This window comes from Microcaecilia unicolor, chromosome 2 (genome assembly GCF_901765095.1).
Source record: "Microcaecilia unicolor chromosome 2, aMicUni1.1, whole genome shotgun sequence".
Lineage (NCBI taxonomy): Eukaryota > Metazoa > Chordata > Amphibia > Gymnophiona > Siphonopidae > Microcaecilia > Microcaecilia unicolor.
In genome coordinates, this window is record NC_044032.1 from 658,801,766 (window position 1) to 658,826,963 (window position 25,198).

The 25,198-nt window shown below is 43.9% G+C and overlaps 1 protein-coding gene across 2 annotated transcripts in view; it reads left to right on the plus strand.

Annotated features, from left to right (window-relative positions):
* SEC24D (SEC24 homolog D, COPII coat complex component) overlaps nucleotides 1–25,198 on the plus strand; it is a 547,880-nt gene that overhangs the window by 34,665 nt on the left and 488,017 nt on the right. The window contains exons 2-6 of one of the 2 annotated variants that reach the window (XM_030191796.1): nucleotides 10,250–10,420; nucleotides 17,112–17,244; nucleotides 19,253–19,383; nucleotides 21,583–21,837; nucleotides 23,408–23,532. In XM_030191796.1, coding sequence (XP_030047656.1) covers nucleotides 10,291–10,420; nucleotides 17,112–17,244; nucleotides 19,253–19,383; nucleotides 21,583–21,837; nucleotides 23,408–23,532 — 774 coding nt within the window. In that variant the 5' untranslated portion in view covers nucleotides 10,250–10,290. The remainder of the gene's footprint in view (nucleotides 1–10,249; nucleotides 10,421–17,111; nucleotides 17,245–19,252; nucleotides 19,384–21,582; nucleotides 21,838–23,407; nucleotides 23,533–25,198) is intronic. The other variant, XM_030191797.1, reaches the window with a different exon arrangement.

Genomic DNA, 25,198 nt, shown 5'->3' on the forward strand with positions numbered 1-25,198 from the left:
GGGCACCCTAGGGGGCACTTAAAAAAATTAAAAACAAAAATAGCTTCCAGGTGCATAGCACCCTTACCTTGGGCGCTGAGCCCCCCAAATCCCCCCCAATACCCAATCGCCACAACTCTACACCATTACCATAGCCCTAAGGGCTAGGTTTTTTTGGGGTGGGAGGGGGTTGGTGACCACTGGGGGAGTAAGGGGAGGTGATCCCTGCTTCCCTCCGGTGGTCATCTGGTCAGTTGGGGCACTTTTTTCAGACTTGGCCCTAAAAATAAATGGACCAAGTCTGGCTGGCGAAATGCTCGTTTGAGCCAGCCATTTTTTTTTCATTATAAGATGAAGCCGGCCATCCCATACCCACGCCCCCGTCCTGCCTTCGCTACCCTACCAACACGCCCCCATGAAGGTTGGCTGGTGCCGCGACGAAAAAGCAGTTGAACCCGGCCAAAATCAGCTTTCGATAATACTGATTTGGCTGGGTTCAGGAGATCGCCGGCCATCTCCCGATTTGTGTCGGAAGATGGCTGGGGATCTCTTTCGAAAATAAGCCTGACAGTGTGTTACAGAATATGCTTAGGGAGTTGTGTGCATAAATTCTAATTTTTCCAATTAGTGCTCATTATTGCTTAAGTGCTGTTATCAACGTTGATCGGCTTGTTAAGCCAATTAAGTTACGAGCATTGGTACAGAATATGCTTGGATTTCGGCGCAGTACGCTAGACACTATGTAGAATCTGGGAGATAGCTACTAACTGGCTATATCGCACGGTATAGCCAATTAGGGTTGATATTCAGCGTTGGGTTTAGTGGTTAAATAGGATTGTATAAATTGCAGTCCTATCTTTAACTGGTAGGAACTTAACCGGTTAGCACCGAATAGCAGCATAACTGGTTAAGTTCCAGTGGCCAAAATTTAAACTGAATATTCAGTTTCTGTGACTGGAAATGCCCGGCATTGAATTTCTGGGGTCAGCGCTGGTTGCAGCACTTACGCAGGCTGCTTCCCACCTGCTGAGAAAATTAAAGTCATGGGATAGGAGGCAAGGTTCGGGTGTGGATTAGGAATTGGTTATTGGACAGAAAACAAAGGGTAGGGTTAGATGGTCATTTCTCTCAATGGAGGAGGGTAAACAGTGGCCGCAGGGATCTGTAATGGGACCGGTTCTATTTAACATATTTATAAATGATATGGAAATCGGAATGACGAGTGAGGTGATCAAGTTTGCAGATGATATAAAACTGTTGAAGGTTGTTAAAACACGTGTGGACTGTGAAATATTGCAGGAAGACACTAGGAAATTGGAAGACTGGGCATCCAAATGAAGATGAAATTTAATGTGGACAAATGCAAGGTGACGCGTGACGCACATTGGAAAGAATAATCTGAATCATGGTTACCTGTTGCTAGGGTCCAACTTAGGGGTCAGTGCTCAAGAAAATGATCTAGGTGTCATTGTAGATAATATGCTGAATCCTTCTGCTCAGTGTGTGGCAGTGGCGAAAAAAGCAAACAGGATACTAGGAATTATTAGGAAAGGGATGGTGAATAAGAACTAAAATACTATAATGCCTTTGTATCGCTCCATGGTGCGTCCGCACCTATTGCATTCAGTTCTGGTCACCGTATCTCAAAAAAGATATAGCGGATTTAGAAAAGGTTCAAAGAAGAGCAACCAAAATGATAAAGGGGATGGAACTCCTCTTGTATGAGGAAAGGCTTATTAGGTTAGAGCTCTTTAGCTTGGAAAAGAGACAGATGAGAGGAGATATGATTGAGGTTTACAAAATCCTGAGAGGGTCTGGCCTCTCTAAACCTTTCTATCCTATAGCCTATAACTTACAGTTGTTGTTGCATTGTGATTTCATAATTTTATGCTAGTAGTTTCTTATTTCATATTTTTATGCTGCAGTTGTCTTAAAGGTGCTCTCTAGAACTGTGTTTTGTACCTGTGCCAAGTGACTTAATCCAATTAACTTGGTTACACAAGATTTGGTGACTCTGGTTCTGGTAGTTGTGTTTATTAGAATTGGGTTTTGAATCTTCAGTGCCAGAGACCTATTTAAATCAATTTGGTTACATAGCACCTAGGGACTCATACCTTGGGAGGAGGGGCAATTTGTGTACAACTGTGTAGTTTGAGAAAAAAAACCCCCAGAACTTCACTTTTCCTTGGGAGCTGTGAGCTACACTAGGCTTTTTCAGAATTGGTTTGATTGGTAACTGAGGTTACCTGTGTCCTAGTCCCACCCTCCCCTAGGTGAACTCCCTTTATATAGGGCAGTCAAGGGTCAAGTATCTTCATTACACCATAATTGGTCAATCTTATACCTTGTTACCCCTAAGCTTTTTTTACACTTGTGAATCACATCAATATGTCCTTTATTCAGTGCAATACATGTTCTGCTTTAATCCTAAGGCAAACTATCTACTACTACTACTTATCATTTCTATAGCGCTACAAAGCATATGCAGCGCTGTACACGGCACAGAAAAAGACAGTCCCTGCTCAAACAGATTACAATGTAGATAAGACAGGCAGACAGACAGAGCAATTAAGGGTAAGGAATAAAGAGGAGAGGAACCTTAGAGCTTGTCCTATCTGTCTCCAATTATCAGCTTTGAAAGATGAGATCAACAAACTCAAGAAAGAATTAGCTTCAACTAAAAAAGCATCCAGGATTAATCAATTCCTTGCCAATTTACCACCACCACTGCCACAGAGAATTCAACAACAGAGGAATAGATGGGTCACAGTAGGTTCAGGTAGACTAAGATCTGTGACACAGAAGCTCTCACCTTCCCAGCCTTTGCCCCTGTCAAATTCTTTTGCTGCGCTGCATCATTATGATGCTGTTAAAAGAAGTACTGTGGTGGAACCAGAGGCTATGAAAGTGGCACAACCCAAGAATCATCCCCCAAACAATGACAGATCAATTGGTGAAAAACAGAAAACTCTTACTGATCAGAGACTCCATTTGTCACGTTTACAAAAAGCAGGAACTAGGTTTGTGAGCAAAACCACCCTCAAACCAGGGATGGGGCAGAACAGGACTGGAACCCCGGACTGGGGCTGCAGCAGAGGCAAACAAGCTGGAACAGGCAGAGCAGGAACCCTAGTCTTCACCTGCGCTTAGCCGCTTTTACCCAGGAGTTGAGCCCCTGGGTGCAGGTGGCCGGCAGGGCTTTGCAGGGCAGGGGCTGGATACCAACAGGCAACACACAACAGAGTAGGACTAAAAGCTGCCAACGCAGCCACAAAACAAGAAACATAAACAGATAAGGATTAGGACTGAAAGCTGCCAGGCAGCCACTAAACAGGAAACACAGAGAACCAAGAATCAGACACAGAATACAGACCGGAAACCAGACAAGGAAATAAGCAATGAAACCTAAACTAAACTACACACAGCCTAACTAGCATCAGACAAGGATCTCAGACAAGAAATTCAAACAAGAACTGGACTAGGCAGAAGTGCACTAAGCACACCAACATACCAGGGACCTTAGACACAATGCAAAGGCAAGGCAGAGAGTTTCCAAATGGCTAATAAGCCCAGCAGCAGCTGAGATTCAGCTGCAGCAATCACCAGGCAACTACGGGTGCTGTGCAGGCTCAAACAAGCCAAGCAATTCTGGCAGCCCGGAAGATCCGGACCAGACTGGGCTGAAATCTGGAATGGGTGACAGTAACCAGACAGTCCGATGCAGCCATCAGGTCTGGCCACCGGGTGGCAAGGTGAAGGAGAGCAAGAAACAAGGCACGAACGTAACACCATTATCAGAGGCATTAACTTAGGAACACAGTTCAAGGGTTCCAACCTAGTGAAATGCCTTCCAGGATCTTCCGTTACCAGATGTACTGACCAGATTCTGAAAGTGATCCGAGAAGAGAGTGAGGCTTCCAATATTGATGTTGTAATTCACCTGGGGACAAATGACCTGGCGAACAATGCAAATTTACAGCACAGAGAGCGTTCCAGAAGCTTGGGGAGGGACTGAAATCTTTGGTTCGGACTGTGGCTTTTTCTGAAGTAATTCCCACGTGGGAGAAGGGAGAAGAAAGACTACGCAAAACAGTGGAGTTCAATAAGTGGCTTGAGTCTTGGTGTAAAGAAGAAGGTTTTAGTCACATGGGGCTTGGGGTAATACGTGGAAAAATAACAGGCTGTACTGTAATGATGGGCTACATCTTTCGGTGATGGGGAAAAAGGATCCTTGGGGAAAAATTCAGACAGTATGTTTCTAGACATTGTGACAAGGCAAGCCCCAGAGATTCCCCAGTGAAGCAGTTGAGCCCAGAACTACGGGTCCCAGAAGTCCTCGCAAGAATGAGTGAGGAGAGTAGTCCTAAAAAGATGGAATGGATTTCCAGTCCCAGCAGGGGGAGCAATGGCTCGAGGCAGGGTGAGCCTGTTACTCCCTTCCCCACTAGAGGGCGAGGGAAGGATGAAGCTCAGTTTCCCTGGCTTTCGCCATCAGTATATAATTCCCCCCAGCTGTGAGAAGGGGAGAGCAGATTTCCTGGAGGCTCTCAGTCACCAGGAGAGAGGGGAGATGAATGGAGAGAGAGATTCCATGGAGTATATGGAGGAAGGAAGTAGCCTGCCACTAGAGCTGCCTAAGGGAGAGGAGCCAGCTACCATGGAGTGGGAGAATTCAAAGGTTGCCCTGCCCAGCACTTGAAGGCAGTAGAGGAGGCCACATCGGGCATGGTGCTGAGAGGTGGGAGAAACTGCCAACCCTGCTCCTTACAGGGTTCCCTCTGTGCTGTGAAAAGGCAGGTGATTTGTGGTATTGGTTTGATGTGCAAAGACTGTCCATGAAGATTTGTTCTGAACTGTTGTGCTATATTGGACGTGTGCTGAACTCTTACTAAACCCTTCTGAAGGAGGGGGGAAAGCTAATGCCCTAATAGAAGACCTGAGGTCTTGAGGAGCTGAGCGTTTGCTGAAGGATTTTGGGACCTAGACTGTACCTTTTTTTTCTTTTGAAGATTATCTTATGAGGACTGAACCTTTTTCTTTTCAAGTTTATATTAAGAGGTACCTTTTGTTATGAAGAATTAATTATGATTTTTGGTATGAAATTGCCTTGACAATAAAATACTTTGGCCCTGAGTCCCAGTATCAGCAGTATTCTGTCCAGGAACCCTGGGAGCCCCGCAGGCTTGCCGGCTCCACCCAAGAGGAGGACGCGGATCCCCCTTTACAACATTTAAACTAGAAGGTGGGGGTGACAAAAGGAAACAAGTGAATTTGGAAAGTCACCCCCAGAATAAACTTGATGGCAGAGGGAAAGGTCATCTAAATACAGACAACCACCTAAACTCTCTACGCAGATGGAAAGCAATGAGCACAAATGCTAGCAGTCTAGGTAAAAAGGTTCAAGACTTGCAAGCCTTGATGTTTGAAGAAAACTTGGATATTGTTGCTATTACAGAGATGTGGTTCAATGATTCTCATGAATGGGATGTGACTGTACCAGGCTATAATCTTTTTAGAAAGGAAAGAGATGGCCGAAGGGGTGGAGGTGTGGTGCTATGTGTGAGAGACAATATCAGAGCGGCTGAAATGCGGGGCACCTGGGGAAAGGAAGAAGCTTTATGGATTGTCCTGGAAAGAGAAGATGGAACCTGTATCCACATGGGGGTTATCTACAGACCTCCTGCACAAATAGAGAAGCTAGACAAGGATCTGATAGAGGATATTCAAAAGATTAGTATGAAAGGGAAGGTGCTACTGTTGGGAGATTTCAACTTGACTGATGTGGATTGGAACGTCCCATCTGCGGAAACAGAAGGAAATAGGGAGATTGTGGACGCCTGTCAAAAGTGCCTTGCTCAGACAAATGGTGACGGAACCCACGAGGGAAGGGTCGATGCTGGATCTAGTTCTCACGAATGGAGGAAGTGTTTCTAATATCCGGGTGGGTGCCCACCTATGTAATAGTGATCATTACATAGGAACGGGAAAAGAGGAGGTGGCATAGCTATAATATATAAATCCGAGTTTATTATCACAACCACAGCTGAATCCATCCTACCTCAACTTGAAATTGCATCGGTCAGAATCAATCACCCAAACCTGCAGGAACACCTTAACGCAATCCTACTCTATAGACCACCAGGTAAATGGCAAGACACTCAAACACACCTCATGGACTTCATCTCGAACACATGCATCTCTACATCTAACCTCATCATAATAGGCGACATCAACCTGCACCTAGAAGACCTTACCTCAACAAGCACCCAAGAATGCAAAGAATTCCTACAACTATGGGATCTTCACATACCAAATGTACAACCAACCGAGCTCCTTCAGTATCCTGGAATGTATCCCATCCGGCCCCATAGCTTTGTCCACCTTCAGATTCTCCAGCTGTTTATAAACTCTTTCTTCCATAAATGGCGCAGTATCCACTCCATTCCCAAATATTCCTTCAGCAGCCAACCATGGTCCTTCACCAGGATTTTCCTCTGTGAACACAGAACAGAAGTAATTGTTTAGCACATTCGCTTTATCCTCCTCACTTTCCACATAACCATTCTCATTATCTTTCAGTCTCGCAATTCCATTCCTATCTTTTCTCCTTTCTCCAATACATCTGAAAAAGGTCTTGTCACCTCTCTTTACATCTTTAGCCATTTTTCTTCCACTCACGCTTTCGATAGCCGTATTTCCCTCTTCACTTCTTTGAGTTTAATCCGATAATCTTTTCCGTGATCCTCTCATTGCGTTCTTTTGTATTTCTTGAACAAAGCCTCTTTTGCTCTTAAAGATTTATTTAATAGATCTTTAGAGACGGGAGAGGGTCCGTGAGATTGGAGATGAGCAGATGTGGTCCCTCTTCACAAAAGTGGAGACAGGGAAGAGTGGGACAGTACACGCAGCTTGTTCTTTTTTTTTTTTTTTTTTTAGATGGGTGTTAGGCGCTTTCCTACTGGTCTCCATGGGTCCCGTTCACAGCAGCCTCAGCCTAACAAGAGGTGCAGACATGGGGCAATGGAGGGTTAAGTGACTTGCCCAGAGTCACAAGGAGCTGCCTGTGCCTGAAGTGGGAATTGAACTCAGTTCCCCAGGAACAAATTTTGTGCATATCACCTCTGTGGCATGCTCAGAACCAATCATTACCAATAGGCAGTGGAAGTCTGAATCAGACTCCCCCATCTTGTAGTGATAGTAATCATGATCAAGCATCATCAAGTCAAGGATGACTCCTGGTTTGTTACATAAAAATGTATTATTATCAAACTCTTCTATCTCAGCTCAGCCTTCAGCAGAGGCTCTGGCTGATCATTTTGCTTCCAAAGTAGATAATATTCACCAATCATTTAAGATCTCATCCTCATGGTCATGTTAAATTAAATCTGGGCAATTAAGTTTTTGTAAATATTCCAACTGATGGACTTTTGAACCTGTTTTCACTGTCTTCTTTATGTCCTTTAGTAAACAGGTTTTTTTTTTGTTACATTTGTACCCTGCGCTTTCCCACTCATGGCAGGCTCAATGCGGCTTACATGGGGCAATGGAGGGTTAAGTGACTTGCCCAGAGTCACAGGGAGCTGCCTGTGCCTGAAGTGGGAATTGAACTCAGTTCCTCAGGACCAAAGTCCACCACCCTAACCACTAGGCCACTCCTCCGCTCTTTCTCTTGATGCTCTCCTCTTTTCATGACCTTCCTGATTTCTCTTTCACTTCTCATCCTCTTTCTCCAGTATTTTATTTCCCCATTTTCTCCATCCTCCAATGGGCACAGCATCTCTTAACTCTCTCCCTCCTCTCTGGTCTCCTTCCCAATGACCCAGAATCACCACCTGTTTCTTCTTTCCTCTCCCTCTTCCACTCCAGCATCTCAGCCTCTCTATTTTCTCATCTCCCCCTTCCACTGCATCATCGCCATTTCTCTTGCCTCTCTTCTTCCAGTCCAGCATCTCTACCTTTTGCTTCCCTTCCTTTCCCCTTCCAGTCCAGCATCTCCCCCTCTTGCCACCCTCTTCTCCTCTCGGATCTCCTTTCATGGCTTTCTGTTTTGTGTCGGCATTAAAAAGAAAAGCAACACAGAAATTCTTCTCAAGTGTGATGCCAGTCTCTGCCAGGTCCCACTCAGTCTGATGCACACTTCCTGTGGGCTTGAGGGCGGGACCAGAGACTTCCTGGATACATTAGCAGAGGCTCCAGGTGCTCCACTTTTCTTTTTAAAGCAGACACTTTTTGTTTCATTCTTTATACACCGCCTTTCTGTGGTAAAGCCAAAGCGGTTTACATGTTACATACAGGTATTTTTCTCTGTCCCTAGTGGGCTCACAATCAAACAGGAAGCTGTGAAAGGAGGTTTGAAAGGAGCAGCAGACCTGGGGGAGATGCTGGATCACAGGGTGATAGGTGGGAGACTTTCTGTTCTGCAGCATTTGCGGGGACCAATGCTAAATTTTTACACAGCATCTCTGTCCTTATTACTGGAATCAGGGACAGAAGGTTGCCAAAAAGGATGCAGTCAGGGTCAGTCCCTGAAAATCAGGAATATCTGGTAACCTTAGAATGAAGTGATTTGCCCAGAGTCAGAAGAATTTAAACTCTGGCTTCCTTTCTTTTCCTGCTTCTTAGTGTGCTGTTCTAACCACTGCTTTGCTTTGCCTAGTGGATTTTATGCTTTTGCCATAGGTGTCACTGTTAAACAATAACCAGCACTTCCTTCATTTTAGGGTCTATGATCGCTGTCCTCAAATCCTCCTGTCCTTGGAGCATGAGTTGCACCCGTATGTAGTCATGGAATCATTGTTCTACAATGTGAATGTTAAGTTTATAGGTTAAGAAGGACCAGTGAGAACTTTGTAGATTATAATGGAGCTGGTTTTAATAAATATTTAAAAGTGAAGTTCTCCAGCCGTCAGAGCAGCAGATTCCTCAATGGTATCAATTTGTCTTTTGGCTGTCTTTCTTATCTTGGATTTATTCCTAACATATGTTCTTTCTTATATTTATACTTTCCTTGGTATGAAAAGCATAAGACTTTTTTAGGGTTATGTTCTTCCTATGTCCAAAGCAGAAGCAAGAAGACACCCTCTACAGAAATCCAAACACAGAAGCTAAAGCAGGAGTAGATGATGACGCAATAACCAAATCAACCAGGGAGGTGTAGTTCAAAGCGGATTTATTAAAGCACCAAAACAAGAGGACCCAACACAAGCTGTGTTTCAGCAGATGTAGCTGCCTTCCTCAACTTAGGACACTGAGACAACTAAGAGCAATGTCTGGTGCAGAAGACAAAGCCAGTAAAAGCAGTAACCTCCAGTGGGTGCCACTTCAGTGCCAGTCTCTGGTAGCCCCTCTTCAGCTCATCATCAGTGGCGTCTCGATGTTGAGCTGCTGCTTTTATTGCATAGTGACCCCTACATCCCCCTGATGGATTTGGTCATTGTGTCATCCTCTACTTCTGCTCTGGGTAAACTTCTACATTCTTCCTATGTCTTCTCTTTAGCTGTCTGTGCTGTATTTATACTTTACATTTATCAATGTGTTGCCTGCATGGAGCGTTGATGAGGATCCTCTCTTCAGTGTTCTGTGCTGTTTTTATGCTTTATGTATATCCGCGTGACACCTGTATGGGCCTCCGATTAAAGATGAGTGCAGTAGGGCTACAGTTGGCTTAGATCCATAATGATATACATAAGTATTGTCATACTGGGGAAAGACCAAAGGTCCATCAAGCCCAGCATCCTGTTTCCAACAGTGGCCAATACAGGTTAAAAATACCTGGCAAGATCCCAAAAAAGTACAAATTTGATACTGCTTATCCTAGAAATAGTGGATTTTCCCTAAGTCCATTTAATAATGGTCTATGGGCTTTTCTTTTAGGAAGCCGTCCAAACCTTTTTAAAACTCCGCTAAGCTAACTGCCTTTACCACATTCTCTGGCAACGAGAATGTGAGTTACTAGGTAAAAGGAGCATTTAAAAGCTGTAATGACCAGTATCTTTTCAGGAATTAAATAAATATATTGCTTAATTTTTAACTATCAACTTAATCTATTACAATTAATAAGATCTGTTTATTTAGTTCCAAGGGGTAACAAGTTAATGTGGGTTAATGTACATTGTGTTAATTTAGTTAGTTAATAGGCCCCATTGAAAGTAATGAGGCTAGTTTTATTTAATATATGCTAAAATGCATTAGTGCACATTACCAGAGTTCAGTGTTTGCTAGCCTAGTCATTTAAGTAGCCTGACATTTAACTGGTTTCTTTCTTTCACAGAAGTTTAAAGAAGTGTTGTTTGGAAGTGGAATACTGAAGAAATGAGTCATCCAGGTTATGTTACTGCACCACCGTATTCTCAGGCCCAGCCAGGGATGGTAAGCTTTCCCACGGGCTTTGGAACTTCTGCTCCTGCTGCGCCCTATGGACACTATTCTTCACCTCAGTCTGGTAAGAAACTTCTGTTGGAAAATACATGTAAGTTATAATGAGACAGCCGCTCAGCTTGCTCACCAGTGAGAGGAAATGAGATGGTGAGGCTAGACCTGACATCGTTTGGAGGGAGGGGTAATGCCCTTGCCCTCGCTGCGCAGTCCCCAGATTCCTGCTCTTCCCTGATTGCCTTCCAGCCACCAGAAGAGCACCACTTATCAGTGCCTATCTGCTCCACCAGCCACCTTTACTTTGCAGTTTTAACATGCAGGGAAGCAGCGTCTTGTAGGACCTCAAGGTATGTTCAAGCCTCAGAATGAAGCTGGCCAGCATAGGAGATAGATGTGGATGCAAACTGCAGGGGTACATTGCCTTTGCTCTTTCATTAGATCCAGCAACTGATGGAAACTCCTGGGGTAGCCCAGTTGGAGTCTAGGATGGCCTTTTTGATTCTGCCTCTGTGGTTGTCACAGATGTCTGTGGTTCTGCAATTAGTTAGTGGGTTGGTTTGGCCTCTAAATCACACTTGAGTAACCTCTCCTTTTGAGGCAAACTCTTCTTCAGGGAAGACCTAGAGAAATTAATCAAGGACTTGGAGGGAGGCTATATCTCAAATTTTCTGGAAAACTAGTCCCATTCCCTGGCTAAGGGCTCAGGGAGTTGTGCCTGGCTTAAGGACTGAGTGAAGTCCAGCCCCCTTGGGAAGGTTTCTTCTGCTTCCTTTTCATCAAGCAGATTCCTGACCAATCAGCCCTTTCGTCCATAGGGGCCAAGGGGGCACAAAGAGAGGGGGTGGTCAAGATAGGGTTATTCTGTCTATTGTTCCTGGTGTGGGTTCATATCACTTTAGATTAGTGGGTCCTTGATGTGATTTGTCAGTAATATGATGGAGTTGGAAGATCTCATTTCCAACATCTTTATGGTATCTCTTTCTGGCTTGGTGGTGAAGAAATTAGTGATAGCCTAAACTTGGAAGCAGCTTGTTCCTGTAGAGCAGAAATGGGCAACCTGCAGCCTGCCATTAAATATTATGGGGCCTATGAGACCATGGGAAGCACTGTTCCCTCTAAGCTATTCAGGAGTTCTCCAATTGCATTGTTGCCAGTGTAGAGGGGGGGGGGGATGGTGTATAAAAATTGTATGTTCAATTGCTAGATACAGGCAGGTTCCCTGGAATCCTGCAGAGCTTGCTCGTCCTGCACTATTGAAAATATGATACTGAACAGCACCACCCACTGGCAGGATTGTAGGTGGAGGTCTCCCGTTCAGCTTAGAGGGAACAGTGATGGGAAGTATACACAGAAAATGTCATTGACCAGAGTTTTGTAGATTTTAAATACTGCATTTCACAAATATTTTCAGAATAGCTACTCTAGCAGTTTGTTTCCATCGTTTTTAGTTTCAATTTAACTCATTTATTTATCACAGAAGGTCTTTAGAACTCTGTGCACTTCTGGTTCTGACATTATGTAATGTTGCAGCCTGCCAGGGATAGTACTAAAATTCATGTGGTCCTCTGTATATAAAGGTTGCCCATCCTTGCTGTAGAGGAATGGGGTTGAGGGAGGTGCTCCATATATTTTGTGGTCCCCATAAAAGGTGCTTTGTTTCACTCCATTTTGGACTTAAAGGGGTCATTGCTCTGTGTGTCTTGCATTTATGTATGGGCGACCTTACACTCTATTATAGCAGCAGTCAGAAAGAGGGAGGTCCTTATGTTCCTGAACATGACTGAGACCTACTTTCACATTCCAAACAAACACCACACAAAAGGTTTTTCGGTTCTGTGTACTTGGTCAGCATCTTTAATTCAGGGCTCTCCCTTTTGGGCTGGGCACTGCACCAAAGTACTTTTCCAACGTGATGTTTATAGTGGCTGCCTTTCTGCACAGGGAAGGTGTTTGAATCCATCTTTATCTGCATGATTGGCTGATATGGGCAAACACAGATGAGGGGTCCAGAATAGCCACTCAAAGAGTAATTCAAGTGCAAGCAGCTGGGTTGGGTGGTGAACTATGCCAAGAGCCACCTGGTCCAATTACATTCCCTCAAGTATCTGGGAGCTAGTTTTGAGACCAGGGTAGGGAAGGTGTTCCAAACACAGGAAAAGATATTGAAGTTGCAGACTCAGATCAGAGGATTGTGTTCCAGCAAGGTCTCGTGAGCCTAGGATTGCCTTCAGGTCTTAGGTTCCATAGTTGTGACCCTGGAAGACGTCTCATGGGCAAAGACTCATATGAGGTCTCTTCAGCTTGCCCATCTCTCCAGACGGCCTCCACAATCATAGGACTTCAGCACCCAGGTATTGGTGGGGCTTTCCTTGTAGTTTTTTTAAGGGGTAGATCTGGAGTCCCCAAATAGATTGGGTTGATGACTGACATGAGTCTTTCAGTTGAGAGCTCACTGCCAGGACCTTGTAATCCAATTGACCTGATAACATGTGGAGGCTTCCTGGAGCATGAACAGAATAGAGATTATCTGGCTGGCACTGGAAAGGTTACTTCTGTTAGTGCAGGGCAAGGCAGGCTGTGTTTTCTCATGCCATGGTGGTGACATATATCAAGTAGGGATGAACTGGGAATGTGGCCATGGTTCAGGAAATCTCTTTCCTCTGCCAGTGGGCAGAAACCAACCTGAAGTCAATCTCTGCAGCTCCCATAACCAGAAAGTTGAACGTGTAGGTGGACTTTCTCTGCTGGAATTTTCTAGATCTTTGATAATGGGAACTAGGTTCATGGGTCTTCCATTTGGTGTTTAGACATTGGGATGGTCCACACATCACATCACATCACATCAGAATGCAAAGATGACCAGATTCTTCAGCAGAAAAAAAACAAAGTGGTTCCGTGGAAATAGCTGTGCTGATTCAACCTTGGACCTAGGAAAGTCCTCTGTACATCTTTTCTCCTTGGCTGCTGGTCAGATGTGTTCTTTGCTTGATAGCAAACCATCTTGATCTGGTCATCCTCATCACATCAGACTGGCCTCACAGGCTGTGGTACATCTATCTGGTCTAGCTGTTAATGGAGAATCTGCTGCAGCCTCCTCAGGGTTGTGGACTCCTCCTTCAGGATCTAGTTCTTGTGGAGAACCCAAGTCCATTTTGGCTTACGGCCTGGCTCTTGAGAGGTCTGTTTAAGGAGCTGTGGTTGTTTGGTGGTGGTAATCTCTGTTACTCAAAAGTATGCAGGTCTTCAACTTCTCCTCTATATTTGTAGGTCTGGCATTTGTCTTTCTGCTTGGAAGGTGTACTTTCCAGCCATTTTGACCTTTTTGAAGGGAGATCTTAACATAGTAACATAGTAGATGACAGCAGAGAAAGACCTGCATCGTCCATCCAGTCTGCCCAACAACATAAACTCATATGTGCTACTTTTTGTGTATACCTGACCTTGATTTGTATCTGCCATTTTCAGGGCACAGACCGTAGAAGTCTGCCGAGCACTAGCCCCGCCTCCCACCACCGGCTCTGCCACCCAATCTCCGCTAAGCTTCTGAGGATCCATTCCTTCTGAACAGGATTCCTTTATGTTTATCCCATGCATTTTTGAATTCTGTTACCGTTTTCATCTCCACCACCTCCCACGGGAGGGCATTCCAAGCATCCACCACTCTCTCCGTGAAAAAATACTTTCTGACATTTTTCTTGAGTCTGCCCTCCTTCAATCTCATTTCATGTCCTCAAGTTCTACCGCCTTCCCCTCTACAGAAAAGGTTCGTTTGTGGATTAATACCTTTCAAATATTTGAACATCTGTATCATATCACCCCTGTTTCTCCTTTCCTCCAGGGTATACATGTTCAGATCAGCAAGTCTTTCCTCATACGTCTTGTAACGTAAATCCCATACCATTCGTGTAGCTTTTCTTTGCACTGCTTCAATTCTTTTTACATCCTTAGCAAGATACGGCCTCCAAAACTGAACACAATACTCCAGGTGGGGCCTCACCAACGTCTTATACAGGGGCATTAAAACCTCCTTTCTTCTGCTGGTCACACCTCTCTCTATACAGCCTAGCAACCTTCTAGCTACGGCCACTGCCTTGTCACACTGTTTCATCGCCTTCAGATCCTCAGATACTATCACCCCAAGATCCCTCTCCCCGTCTGTACATATCAGACTCTCACTACCTAACACATATGTCTCCCGTGGATTTCTATTCCCTAAGTGCATCACTTTGTACTTTGCAAGTCTTGACCCAGAGCTGTCTCCAAGTTCAAATAGCTGCATTGTCCTTCTACAGGGGGCAAGTAAAGAGCTGTTTGCTAGCAGTAGATCAAGACTTCTCATGGTTTTGGCGCAGGGTCTGGCAAAGTTTTCCTCTTTTCTATTCACCTATTTCAGAACTGCTTTGCTACATCCCACGGGTTCTTGACTGGCCTGGTGGGGACACTAAGGAAGGGGAAATTAGATCTTACGTGTTAGGAACTGGTTGAGTGGAAGACAACAGAGGATAGTGATAAATGGAGCTCATTCTGAGGAAAAGGATGTTACCAGTGGTGTGCCACAAGGTTTAGTTCTTGGCCGGTTCTTTTTAACATTTTTGTAAGTGATATTGCTAAAGGGCCGTCTGGTAAGGTTTGCCTCTTTGTGGGTGATAATTCTTTGATATAATTTTATATAATATGGTATTCTAAATTCAGTAAAACTGTAAATCTGCATTAGGGTAGGCACTCCTGGTGGTGTGGATAACGTGAGGAAGGACTTTTTGAAGGTAAAAGTTCTGAGAGAAGAGGGCATTTCTCTGGTAAGTGAAGAATATTTGCCTTGTGCTTTGGGAACTTAAAGATTGGGGTTTAAAGGAGGAATTGTAGGTTAGTGATAGGCAGAATAACAATGTAAAAAAGCAAACTTTATTAACTAATCTCCATACTCTTTTCCTCCTAGTTTTAGAACTTGAACTTTGTACCACAGAATTAACAGATAGCCTCTAGCGTTCACTGCAGGACCTAGTTTAGACCTCGTCCCGCCCACCCCTGGCACAACTATTCATTTATAGTCAGTTATTGTAATTGGGATAACAAGCGAGGAGTGTTCTTACAAAGTTTTAATTACATTTCATTACTTACTAAGAAGAAAACACTAAATAAATCACACAATATACCATATAAAGACATTTTTGTATTAGGCTAATATCCTTAATACCTTAGCAAGTTTTAAATTATTGAAAAACTCAAAAATACTAAGATGGAGTCAGCAGTCCAGCAGTCCAGCAGTGAGAAGGGTGCTATCCAGTATTTTGCATTGAATGTCACATGTGTGATTATCTCCCAGTTGGTGAGCAGTTATATGTGTGTGCCCAATGCAAAGAGGTCCTAGCTCTCAGAACGGGTCCGTTCTCTTGAGGCTAGAGTAGCAGACTTGGTGGAGCTGAGGGAGATAGAGGGGTACATAGAGGAGACCTACAGGGATGTTGTAGAGAAGTCCCACCTTCAGTCTGGCAGCCCCTGTGCTGCATTGGAGGAGGGAGGTCTCCTAGAAGGAGAGCATCACCCTGGTGAAGTCGGAAGTATGCCTGTAGCCAGGACCTGCCCACCAGGTGTGCCAAAGTTATACAGCAGCAATAAGTCCTAGAGGCTGTATGCAGGTCCCTGGAGCAGTTTTAGTGGGTTCAGTACATTTGTGGGTAGTGGGTTTGGGGGGGGTTGGGGGACTCAGTTCCCAAAGTAAGGGAGCTATGCATGTGGGAGCTTTTCTGAAGTCCACCGCAGTGACCCCTAGGGAGCCCGGTTGGTGTCCTGGCATGTCAGGGGGGCCAGTGCACTAAAAATGCTGGCTCCTCCCACGGCCAAATGCATTGAATTTGGCCGGGGTTTGAGATGGCCAACATAACTTTCCATTATCGCTAAAAAATGAAGCCGGCCATCTCAAACCCCGGCCAAATCCAATGCATTTGGCTGGCTGGAACCGTATAGATAATAAATAGAAATAAAACACATAAAATAAGATGATACCTTTTTTATATATACTGATATTTATCAACATTTGCTTATTTCTGATCTGAAAAAGGTTATCTTCAAAAGCTAATCAAAAAATGTATTATTTTCTTTTTTCTATTCATTACATTTAGATTAATATTCCATAGTTTTAAGCTTATGTTTTTAGTCTATTTTTTTTAATGCATTTCTAATGAGCATTGTATATATTTTTATCCAATTGTTTTTAATGTAGTCCCATTTATAAATCATAGTGTTTGTAATTTATGTGTGAACAATTGTTTCGTGACTATGTAGCCTAATGGTTAGTTCAGTCGACTGATCCTGGTGAACTGGGTTTTATTCCCTCTGCAGCTCCTTGGGAAAGTCACTTAGGGGTCCTTTTACTAAGGTGCGCTGAAAACTGTCCTGCGCGATGTAGACGTGTGTATTGGATGTGTGCAGGTCCATTTCTTAGCGCATCTGCAAAAAAGGGCTTTTTTTTGGCTGAAAATAAAAATTGGTGCACGTCCATTTTGGGCCTCAGACCCTACTGCCACCCATTGACTTAGCGATACTACTACTTATCATTTCTATAGCGTTCCTAGATGTATACAGCTGTACAGAAAACATGCATGAGACAGTCCCTGCTCGACAGAGCTTCCAATCTATTTAAGACAAATAGGATAATTAAGGGATTAGGGAGTTATTTTTTGTGGGAATGATTGAAAACAAAGGTCACTTTCTGTCTCAGTTGCAGGCTGTGTTCTGTAATGTCTTTCTTCTTGTTTCAGCTGTGTTGAAATCTTCAGTAACTGCCGGATCACCACCTCCTCCTACCATCGGTTCTCTGTCCCCCAGCACCAACCAGTATAGTCACAGTAATATCCAGAATGGACCAAGTATCTCAAGAAATCAGCCGCAAAGGTGATGAGAACAAGTGAAAATTGGATATAAACTTTCTAGTTTCCATTTTTTATAACACAAAGACCACAAGATCTTTCTCATCCTCCCACCTCTAAGTGGAACACATACAGGAAGGGATAACAGCAGCATGTAAAAGGAACTGCAACCCCTACCCAGAAACAGCTGAGGCACTGAATGTCAGCAATGGCAAGGAATAAAGAGAATCAAACCTTATTAATCTCCATGTTTCTAAGGCCATGACTTGGGTTAAATGCATCATTGGCTTCCCAAACCTGTCACGAGGCACCACAGTTAGACGAGTTTTCAGGATATTCACAATTTATTTATATTTATTTATTTATTTATGACAATTATACCCCACATTTTCTTGCACAATTTCGAGTTCAATGTGACTAACAAGCTAAAAAGAAGTCATTACAAAAAATGTAGGAGGCAATGTCCATCTGTGGATAAAGAATTGGTTATTAGACAGAAAATGGAGGGTAGGGAAATGGCCATGTTTCTCAATGGAGGAGGGTGAATACTGGATTTCCATAGGGATCTGTACTGGGACTGGTACTATTTAACATTTATAAATCATCTGGAAAACAGAACGATGAGTGAGGTAATTAAATTTGCAGATAACACAAAACTATTAAAAGTTGTCAAAACACATGCGGATTGTGAAAAATTTCAGAAGACCTAAGGAAACGGGAAGACTGGTCATCCAAATGGCAGATGAAATTTAATGTGGAGAAATGCAAAGTGATGCACATTGGGAAGAGTGCTAGGGTCCACCTTAGGAGAAAGATCTAGGTGTCATTGTAGACAACACGCTGAAATCTTCCCAGTGTGCAGCGGCGGCAAAAAAAAAAAAACCAAACAAACAGGATGTTAGGAGTTATTAGGAAAAGGGTGCAAAATAAGACCTAGAATATCATAATGTCTCTGTAGTGCTCCATGGTGCAATCTGACCTTGAGTATTGTGTTCAATTCTGCTTGCCTTATCTCAAAAAAGGTATAGCGGAATTAGAAAAGGTTCAAGGAAGAGAGACCAGAACGATAAAGGGGATGGATCTCCTCCCATATAAGGAAAGGTTAAATAGGTTAGGTCTGTTGAACATGGAAAAGAGATGGGGGGGGGGATATGATTAAGGTCTATAAAATCCGGAATGGTGTAGAACAGGTAGAAGTGAATCGATTTCTCACTCTTTCAAAAAGTGCAAAGACCAGGGTACACTCAATGAAGTTACATGGAAATACTTTTAAAACAAATAGGAGGAAATATTTTTTCACTCAAAGAATAGTTAAGCTCTGGAACTTGCTTCCGGAAGATGTGGTAACAACGGTTAGCGTATCTGGGTTTAAAAAAGGTTTGGACAAGTTAGTGCTGGGCAGACTTCTACGGTCTGTGCTCTGAGAATGGCATGGACAAATCAAACGGGTATACATATAAAGTATCGCATACCATGTAAAATGAGTTTTTCTTGTTGGGCAGACTGGGTGGACTGTTCAGGTCTTTATCTGCCGTCACTTAGTACTTATAAGCCACTGCTTGCCCTGGGATTGGTAGCATTGAATGTAGCTACTAATTGAGTTTCCAGCAGTGACCTGGATTGGCCAGTGCTGGAAACAGGATACTGGGCTAAATGGACCATTGGTTTGACCCAGTATGGCTATTCTTATGTTCTTAGCTTTGCTAAAACTAATCTCACCATCTGGCTGTTATTAGATTGCTGTCATACAATATCTTCACTATTTCTGGGTAAAATCTATCATGTTGCAGCTCCTATTACAATGCTGCTGTTTTACTAATTCTCAAGTGTCACTGAAAAGACAGTGTTTAACTTCGTGCTCATTATATTAGTTATTCTGAGATGCAGATGCTTCCACTACAGTAATGTGGAATATTTTTGTTGGCCAAATAACCAAGACTGGGAAAAAAGTTTGCTAATCAGTGAAAATCAGAATGTGTTTAAGCAAACATATAAGTAACAGACATACTACAATGAATAATTTCTTTCCACAGCTTTCAAGGTGCTCCACTTCTCAACAGTGCAGCAGCTTATGGCTCTCCATCAATGTATTCCAGCTCTGCACCTCCTTCATCCACACAAGAAGTGACAAATCAGCTCAGCAATATGCAACTCAGCACCTGTGGTACATATCTCTTTCTTAATTTTTCCATGCTCCAGTCAATTAAAAGAACTGTGGCTAAAAACGAGGTTTCATCTGTTTGTTTTCTCCACTGAGAAGATTTCTAACTATTGCAGTAGTAATTAAATGATGTATATTCAGTTCAGAGAGTTTTGTTACACAGAATTCCTGAAAGTAAGAAAACAGGAATTAAATCTAAGGAAAAATTACTTAAAAAATTGAGTGGTTCAATCCATTTTACTTGAGATAATGCAGAATGTCTACAACATCCACTGTGGGTCTTATTTCCTAACTAGTAAAAAAGGCCCGTTTCTGACACAAATGAAACGGGCGCTAGCAAGGTTTTCCTTGGAGTGTGTATGTTTGGGAGAGTGTATGTGAGAGTGACTGTTTGAGAGTCAGAGTGAAAGTGTGAGTGTGTGAGAGAGAGTGAGTCTGGGTGTGAGTGTGTTTGTGAGAGAGTGTGTGTGAGAATGAGAGTGTGTGCAAGTCTGTATGTGAGACACAGTGTGAGAGAGTGTGTGTGTGTGGGCAAGAGAGAGAGTGTGTGTGTGAGACACAGATTCTCTGTGAGAGTGAGTGTATGACACCAAGCGAGTGTGTGTGTGAGCCGTGCCCTCCCAATCCATGGCCATCTGTCCCCTGCCCCCTCCATTCATCCTTTTCCAGCAATTCCCCTCTGTCCCTGAGTCGTGCCCTCCCAATCCATGGCCATCCATGTTTGTCTGTCACCTGCCCCCTCCATTCATCCCTATCCAGCATTTCCCCTCTCTGCCTGAGGCCTGCCCTGCAATCCATATCCATCCATGCCCATCTGTGCCCTCCATTCATCCCTATGCAGCAATTCCCCTCTCCCTGAGTCCTGCCCTTCCAATCCATGCCCATCCATGCTCCTCTGTCACTTGGCCCCTCCATTTTTCCCTATCCAGCATTTCCCCTCTCTGCCTGAGGCCTGCTCTGCAATCCATATCCATCCATGCCCATCTGTCCCCTCCATTCATCCCTATCCAGCAATTCCCCTCTCCCTGAGTCCTGCCCTTCCAATCCATGCCCATCCATGCTCATCTGTCACCTGGCCCCTCCATTTTTTCCTATCCAGCATTTCCCCTCTCTGCCTGAGGCCTGCTGTGCAATCCATATCCATCCATGCCCATCTGTCCCCTCCATTCATCCCTATCCAGCAATTCCCCTCTCCCTGAGTCCTGCCCTTCCAATCCATGCCCATCCATGCTCCTCTGTCACCTGGCCCCTCCATTTTTCCCTATCCTGCATTTCCCCTCTATGCCTGAGGCCTGCTGTGCAATCCATATCCATCCATGCCCATCTGTCCCATCCATTCATCCCTATCCAGCAATTCCCCTCTCCCTGTGTCCTGCCCCTTCCAATCCATGCCCATCCATGCTCATCTGTCACCTGGCCCCTCCATTTTTCCCTATCCAGCAATTTCCCTCTCTCCCTGAGTCCTGCCCTCCCAATCCATGCCCCTCTTTCCCCTGCCCCCTCCATTCATCCATTTCTAGTAATTCCCCTCTCTCCCTGTGCCCTGCCCTCCTAATCCATACCCATCCATGCTCCTCTGTCCCCTGCCGCCTCCATTCATCCTTTTCCAGCAAGTCCCCTCTTGCCCTTCCATGACCCCCCCCTCGCATCCATGCTACTCTCTCTCCCATGTCCCAGCCTGGCCCGCCCTCTTCTCCCCCCCCCCCCCCTTCGCATCCATGCCTCGCATCCCTGCCCCCCCTTCGCATCCCTGCATCCCCCCCCCCCCGTTCGCATCCATGCTTCCTTTTTTTTTTTTTCTTCTTCGTTTTAACTTTACCTCCGTGGCGGTTCGTGCAGCGAAGCGTCAGGGAAGGAGGCGGCGCTCCCGACGTCTAGCTTTACGTCGGGAGCGCCGCCTCCTTCCCTGACGCTTCGCTTCCCGATTTGTTTGGTTTGAGGCGAGGGCGGGGCAGAGACGGCTGGCTGGCTTGAAGGCTTCACTGGGAGTGACGTCAGATGGCTTCAAGGCTTCAAGGCTTCAGCTTGAAGCTTCCGGCTTCAAACTTCCGGCTTCACAGAACGTTGTCTTCAGAACGTTCACGGTGCGTTTTATTATATTAGATGATTGAAAGGATGTCTTGTGAATGTTTGAGCATGGATGACTTCTAATTCTTTAATGCATTTCATTAATTAGGGGGGGGGGTGGTGTTTCTTGCATAGGCTCTGGTGCTGCACCAAATTCTCACATGCCACCTGGACCACCACTTTTGACATCTCATCAAGGCCTTCCAACTCAGCACATTCCACATCCTTCTGCAACGGCTGTGTCTCAGATACTTCCAGCAGCAGCAGGTGCTCTAAATGGAACATTAGGGACCCTACAAGAGGGAATCCCTACATCTAATGCTCCAAATCTTAGCTTCCATCAGCAGTTGCCTGGACAACCCGCAGGTCCCAGTTATCCTCCACAGCCAGGTATGCAAGAGTGTCCAGTGTCTTTTTAAAAGGGGGAAATAGCTAGAGGGCATAATTTCAAGAGCACGACTACCTACTAATAAAACGGGATGGCCACGTCAGTCCATTTGGTTACTGCTGCATTTCTGCTTCGCTGCCACTTTTTATCTCAACTTAATCTAAAGTTCAGGATATGGTGTTGCAAGTGCATGTTCTCCGAGGACAAGCAGGCCATTTATTCTCACATCTGGGTGATGTCATCTGACTGAGCTTGGTGCGGACAATGACTAGCTAGTAAGGTAGAAATTTCTAGCAGCGTCCCACTGCGCATGCGCTGGTGCCTTCCCGCCCAATGTGCGAGCATGGGTCCTCTAGTCTTAGTTTTTCTGTGGAGCTGAGAGGACGTGTTTTCGTGTTCTCTCCCTCATACTGTGCTGTTTTTTCTCCAAGGACAAGCAGGCTGCTTTTTCTCACATGTGGGTCGACGTCCGAATCGGCCCAGGAATCGGCATTTTTCAAGCAAAAAATTAAAAAGTTTTGCCAGAGTCTTCTGGTGCATGCGCACTGCGTGTGGGTGGGACTGATTTCCCGCCCATCGCGTGAGCACTTCTCTTCAGTTTTTCTTTCTCCGGGTTGAGGTGTGGCAGCGTTCGTTTCTGCTCCTCTTCAGGCCCAGGAAGAGTCTTCACTTGTTGCGAGTTAGTTCGCTTCTTTTCTTTTCTTTTATCTTATAAGATTTTTAAAAAAAAAAAAGGTTCCCATAGTTTCCTTTAGTTTTTTTTTCACCTATTTTAAGCTTTCTTTTTTGTCGCGGCCGGCCTTTAGGATGCTGGGCTCGATGGACCCTTGGTCTTTTCCCAGTGTGGCGTTACTTATGTACTTAAAATTCTCTGAGGCTTTTTCCTTCCTGCTGTCCTCTTCATAAGAATCACAAAAATTAATAGAGTAATTAATTACAATATTTGGATTTATTCATTACTCTTTCTCTAGTGGAGGAGTAGCCTAGTGGTTAGTGCAGTGAGCTGAGAACCTGGGGAACTGGGTCCGATTTCCCCCTGCAGCTTCTTGTTACTCTGGGAAGTCATTTAACTCTCTATTGCCACAGGTACAAAATAAGTACCTGTATATAATATGTAAAGCACTTTGATTGTAACCACAGAAGGTGGTATGTATCAAGTCCCATCCCCATTCCATTCCCCGATTTCAGTTGTACTGATCATAGAGAAAGTGACAGGTTTTCTGGAGACCAATGGAATATCTCTGAGAAGATGGAGAGATACAGGGGATCTGGTTTGTAGTATGGAGAACTGAGTACCATGGGAGAGCAAAAGGAAAAGATGTAGGAGAAAGAGTGAATAGAGGCCTGATAACAGAGAGGGAAAAAGCCTGTGCTGAGCTCAGGGTATGTGAGAAAGTTGCTGAAATGGAAATTAGGGTGGATGAGGGGAGTTCAGATCCTTAAAAGTCAGTAGGGTGATATACTGAGTGAGCCAAAGACAGATTTGCAGAGTAGAACAATTATTTTGTATTATCTAGATGATTGTAACTAATAACTTGTATATGTTTTCCATGTGCTAATATGATATTACAGCAAATTCCTATGGTTCCCAGTTGGCTGGATCTCAGCTCTCATATCCTGGGGCTCCTCCTGGAAGTGTCTCTCACCTGACTGGTCCACCTCAGAAGAAACTTGATCCTGATTCCATTCCAAGTCCTGTAAGTAATTTCTAAATATTTTCTTCTGATATACCTTACTGACATTATTGTTGAAAAAATTTCAAAGGAAGAAAATTACATTTCTCCTTTTTTTTGTTTTTTCTTTATTCAACATTTCATAAAGAATATGAAAATATTAACATTTCTTCTTTTTTAGACAAGATTATTTTTTTTTGCAATTTAAAGGCCTAATTTTACTAAGTTTTTCTTTCTATACAAACAATAGAAAAAGCTTTCATACAAAATCTCCGAATGTGAAATATTTTTATTGGGTAGATATTTACATTTTTCTTCTCATGTTCATTTTTTTAAAATACATATATTCTATTCTCTGAGGACAGGCAGGCATAATATTCTTATATGTGGGTGACTTTTTAATCTCTCCTAAGCGTGTCAAACTTTTGCATTTTTGTTGCCTTCCCTTTTTAGGGACATGTTTTCTTCATATTCTTCTTTTTTCAGTGTTAAATAGTGCAAATTATACATTTTTCCCAATTATTTTCATTGTTCAATTTTCAGCCTCTGAGCCCTTCTTTTGCCTGGGAAGCATTGACTATTTTCGGGTACGCAACTGCTTGAGCTCCCCATGCCACAGAGCCTTTTGACCTAGCATCGGCCGGTTTTCCCTCCATGTCAACAAGGGTGCCAAGTGGGTTTAAGAAGTGTATTCAATGCAATAGGACTATTTCAGTTTCAGACCACATAACTGGTGTGTTCACTGTTTAGAACCAGAGCACCCTGGGACATTGTGTAGCCTCTGCCTCTGCATGCATTCAAGTGAAAGCGTTTATTTTGGGTCAAGCTGATTTCTACGCCCTCCCGCACCAGGTAGGGGACCTACCAGTTTTTTATCCTTGTCCCCGGAGAGGTCAAACACACACACACACACACACATACACACACACACGATAAATATATACAAATCAAAGGCCTTTGGAAGAGAGAACTAAGGGTCTCACATAATAGTATTGAGGCAACTCAGAACCGTCTCAAAATTCCTCAGGTCCTCTGCTCTTTTATTAAGAATGCATTGTCATAAATTAACTGGTTACATCACAAATCATGGGACACAAACTTTGAAAAATCATTGGCTAGATTATATTCTGCTTACATCTGCAAGTTCAGAGGTTCAGGGTACTTTCCAAAATTGCTAGTGGTTCCAGTAAAGTCTATCATTTATAGAAATGCGGAAATATACATTTTTCCATATTACATCTGCATGTTCAGACATCTGCATATTTCTCTCTTACTTCCCTATTCCCTTTAAAACATGCGTGTTCTTAGTGACTTCCCAGAATCTGAACAAAACTGTTAATTCAAGAAGTGTCAGCATTCTGTAACTAAGTTAAATGCATCTGTCTTTCTCTTCTTAAAATTATTTCAGTTTCATATTTTTAATGTTTAACTCTTGATATTCCCTTCTGAGCTGGGGGGGGGGGGGGGGCTATCATTTTCATAGTACATCCTTAATACCATCACAAGGACCCTTAACCTGCAGAGTCCAGCAAGAAAACTATTTTGGGCTCTGCATTGACATCGGCATCGAGCATAACAAAGGATTTGGTATTCGACACAGAACCTGCATCGGCATCGACATCGGGTGCACCAGTGCAATATCGAGAGGGTTCGACATTGGACTCGGTACAGCATACCCATAACATAAGAA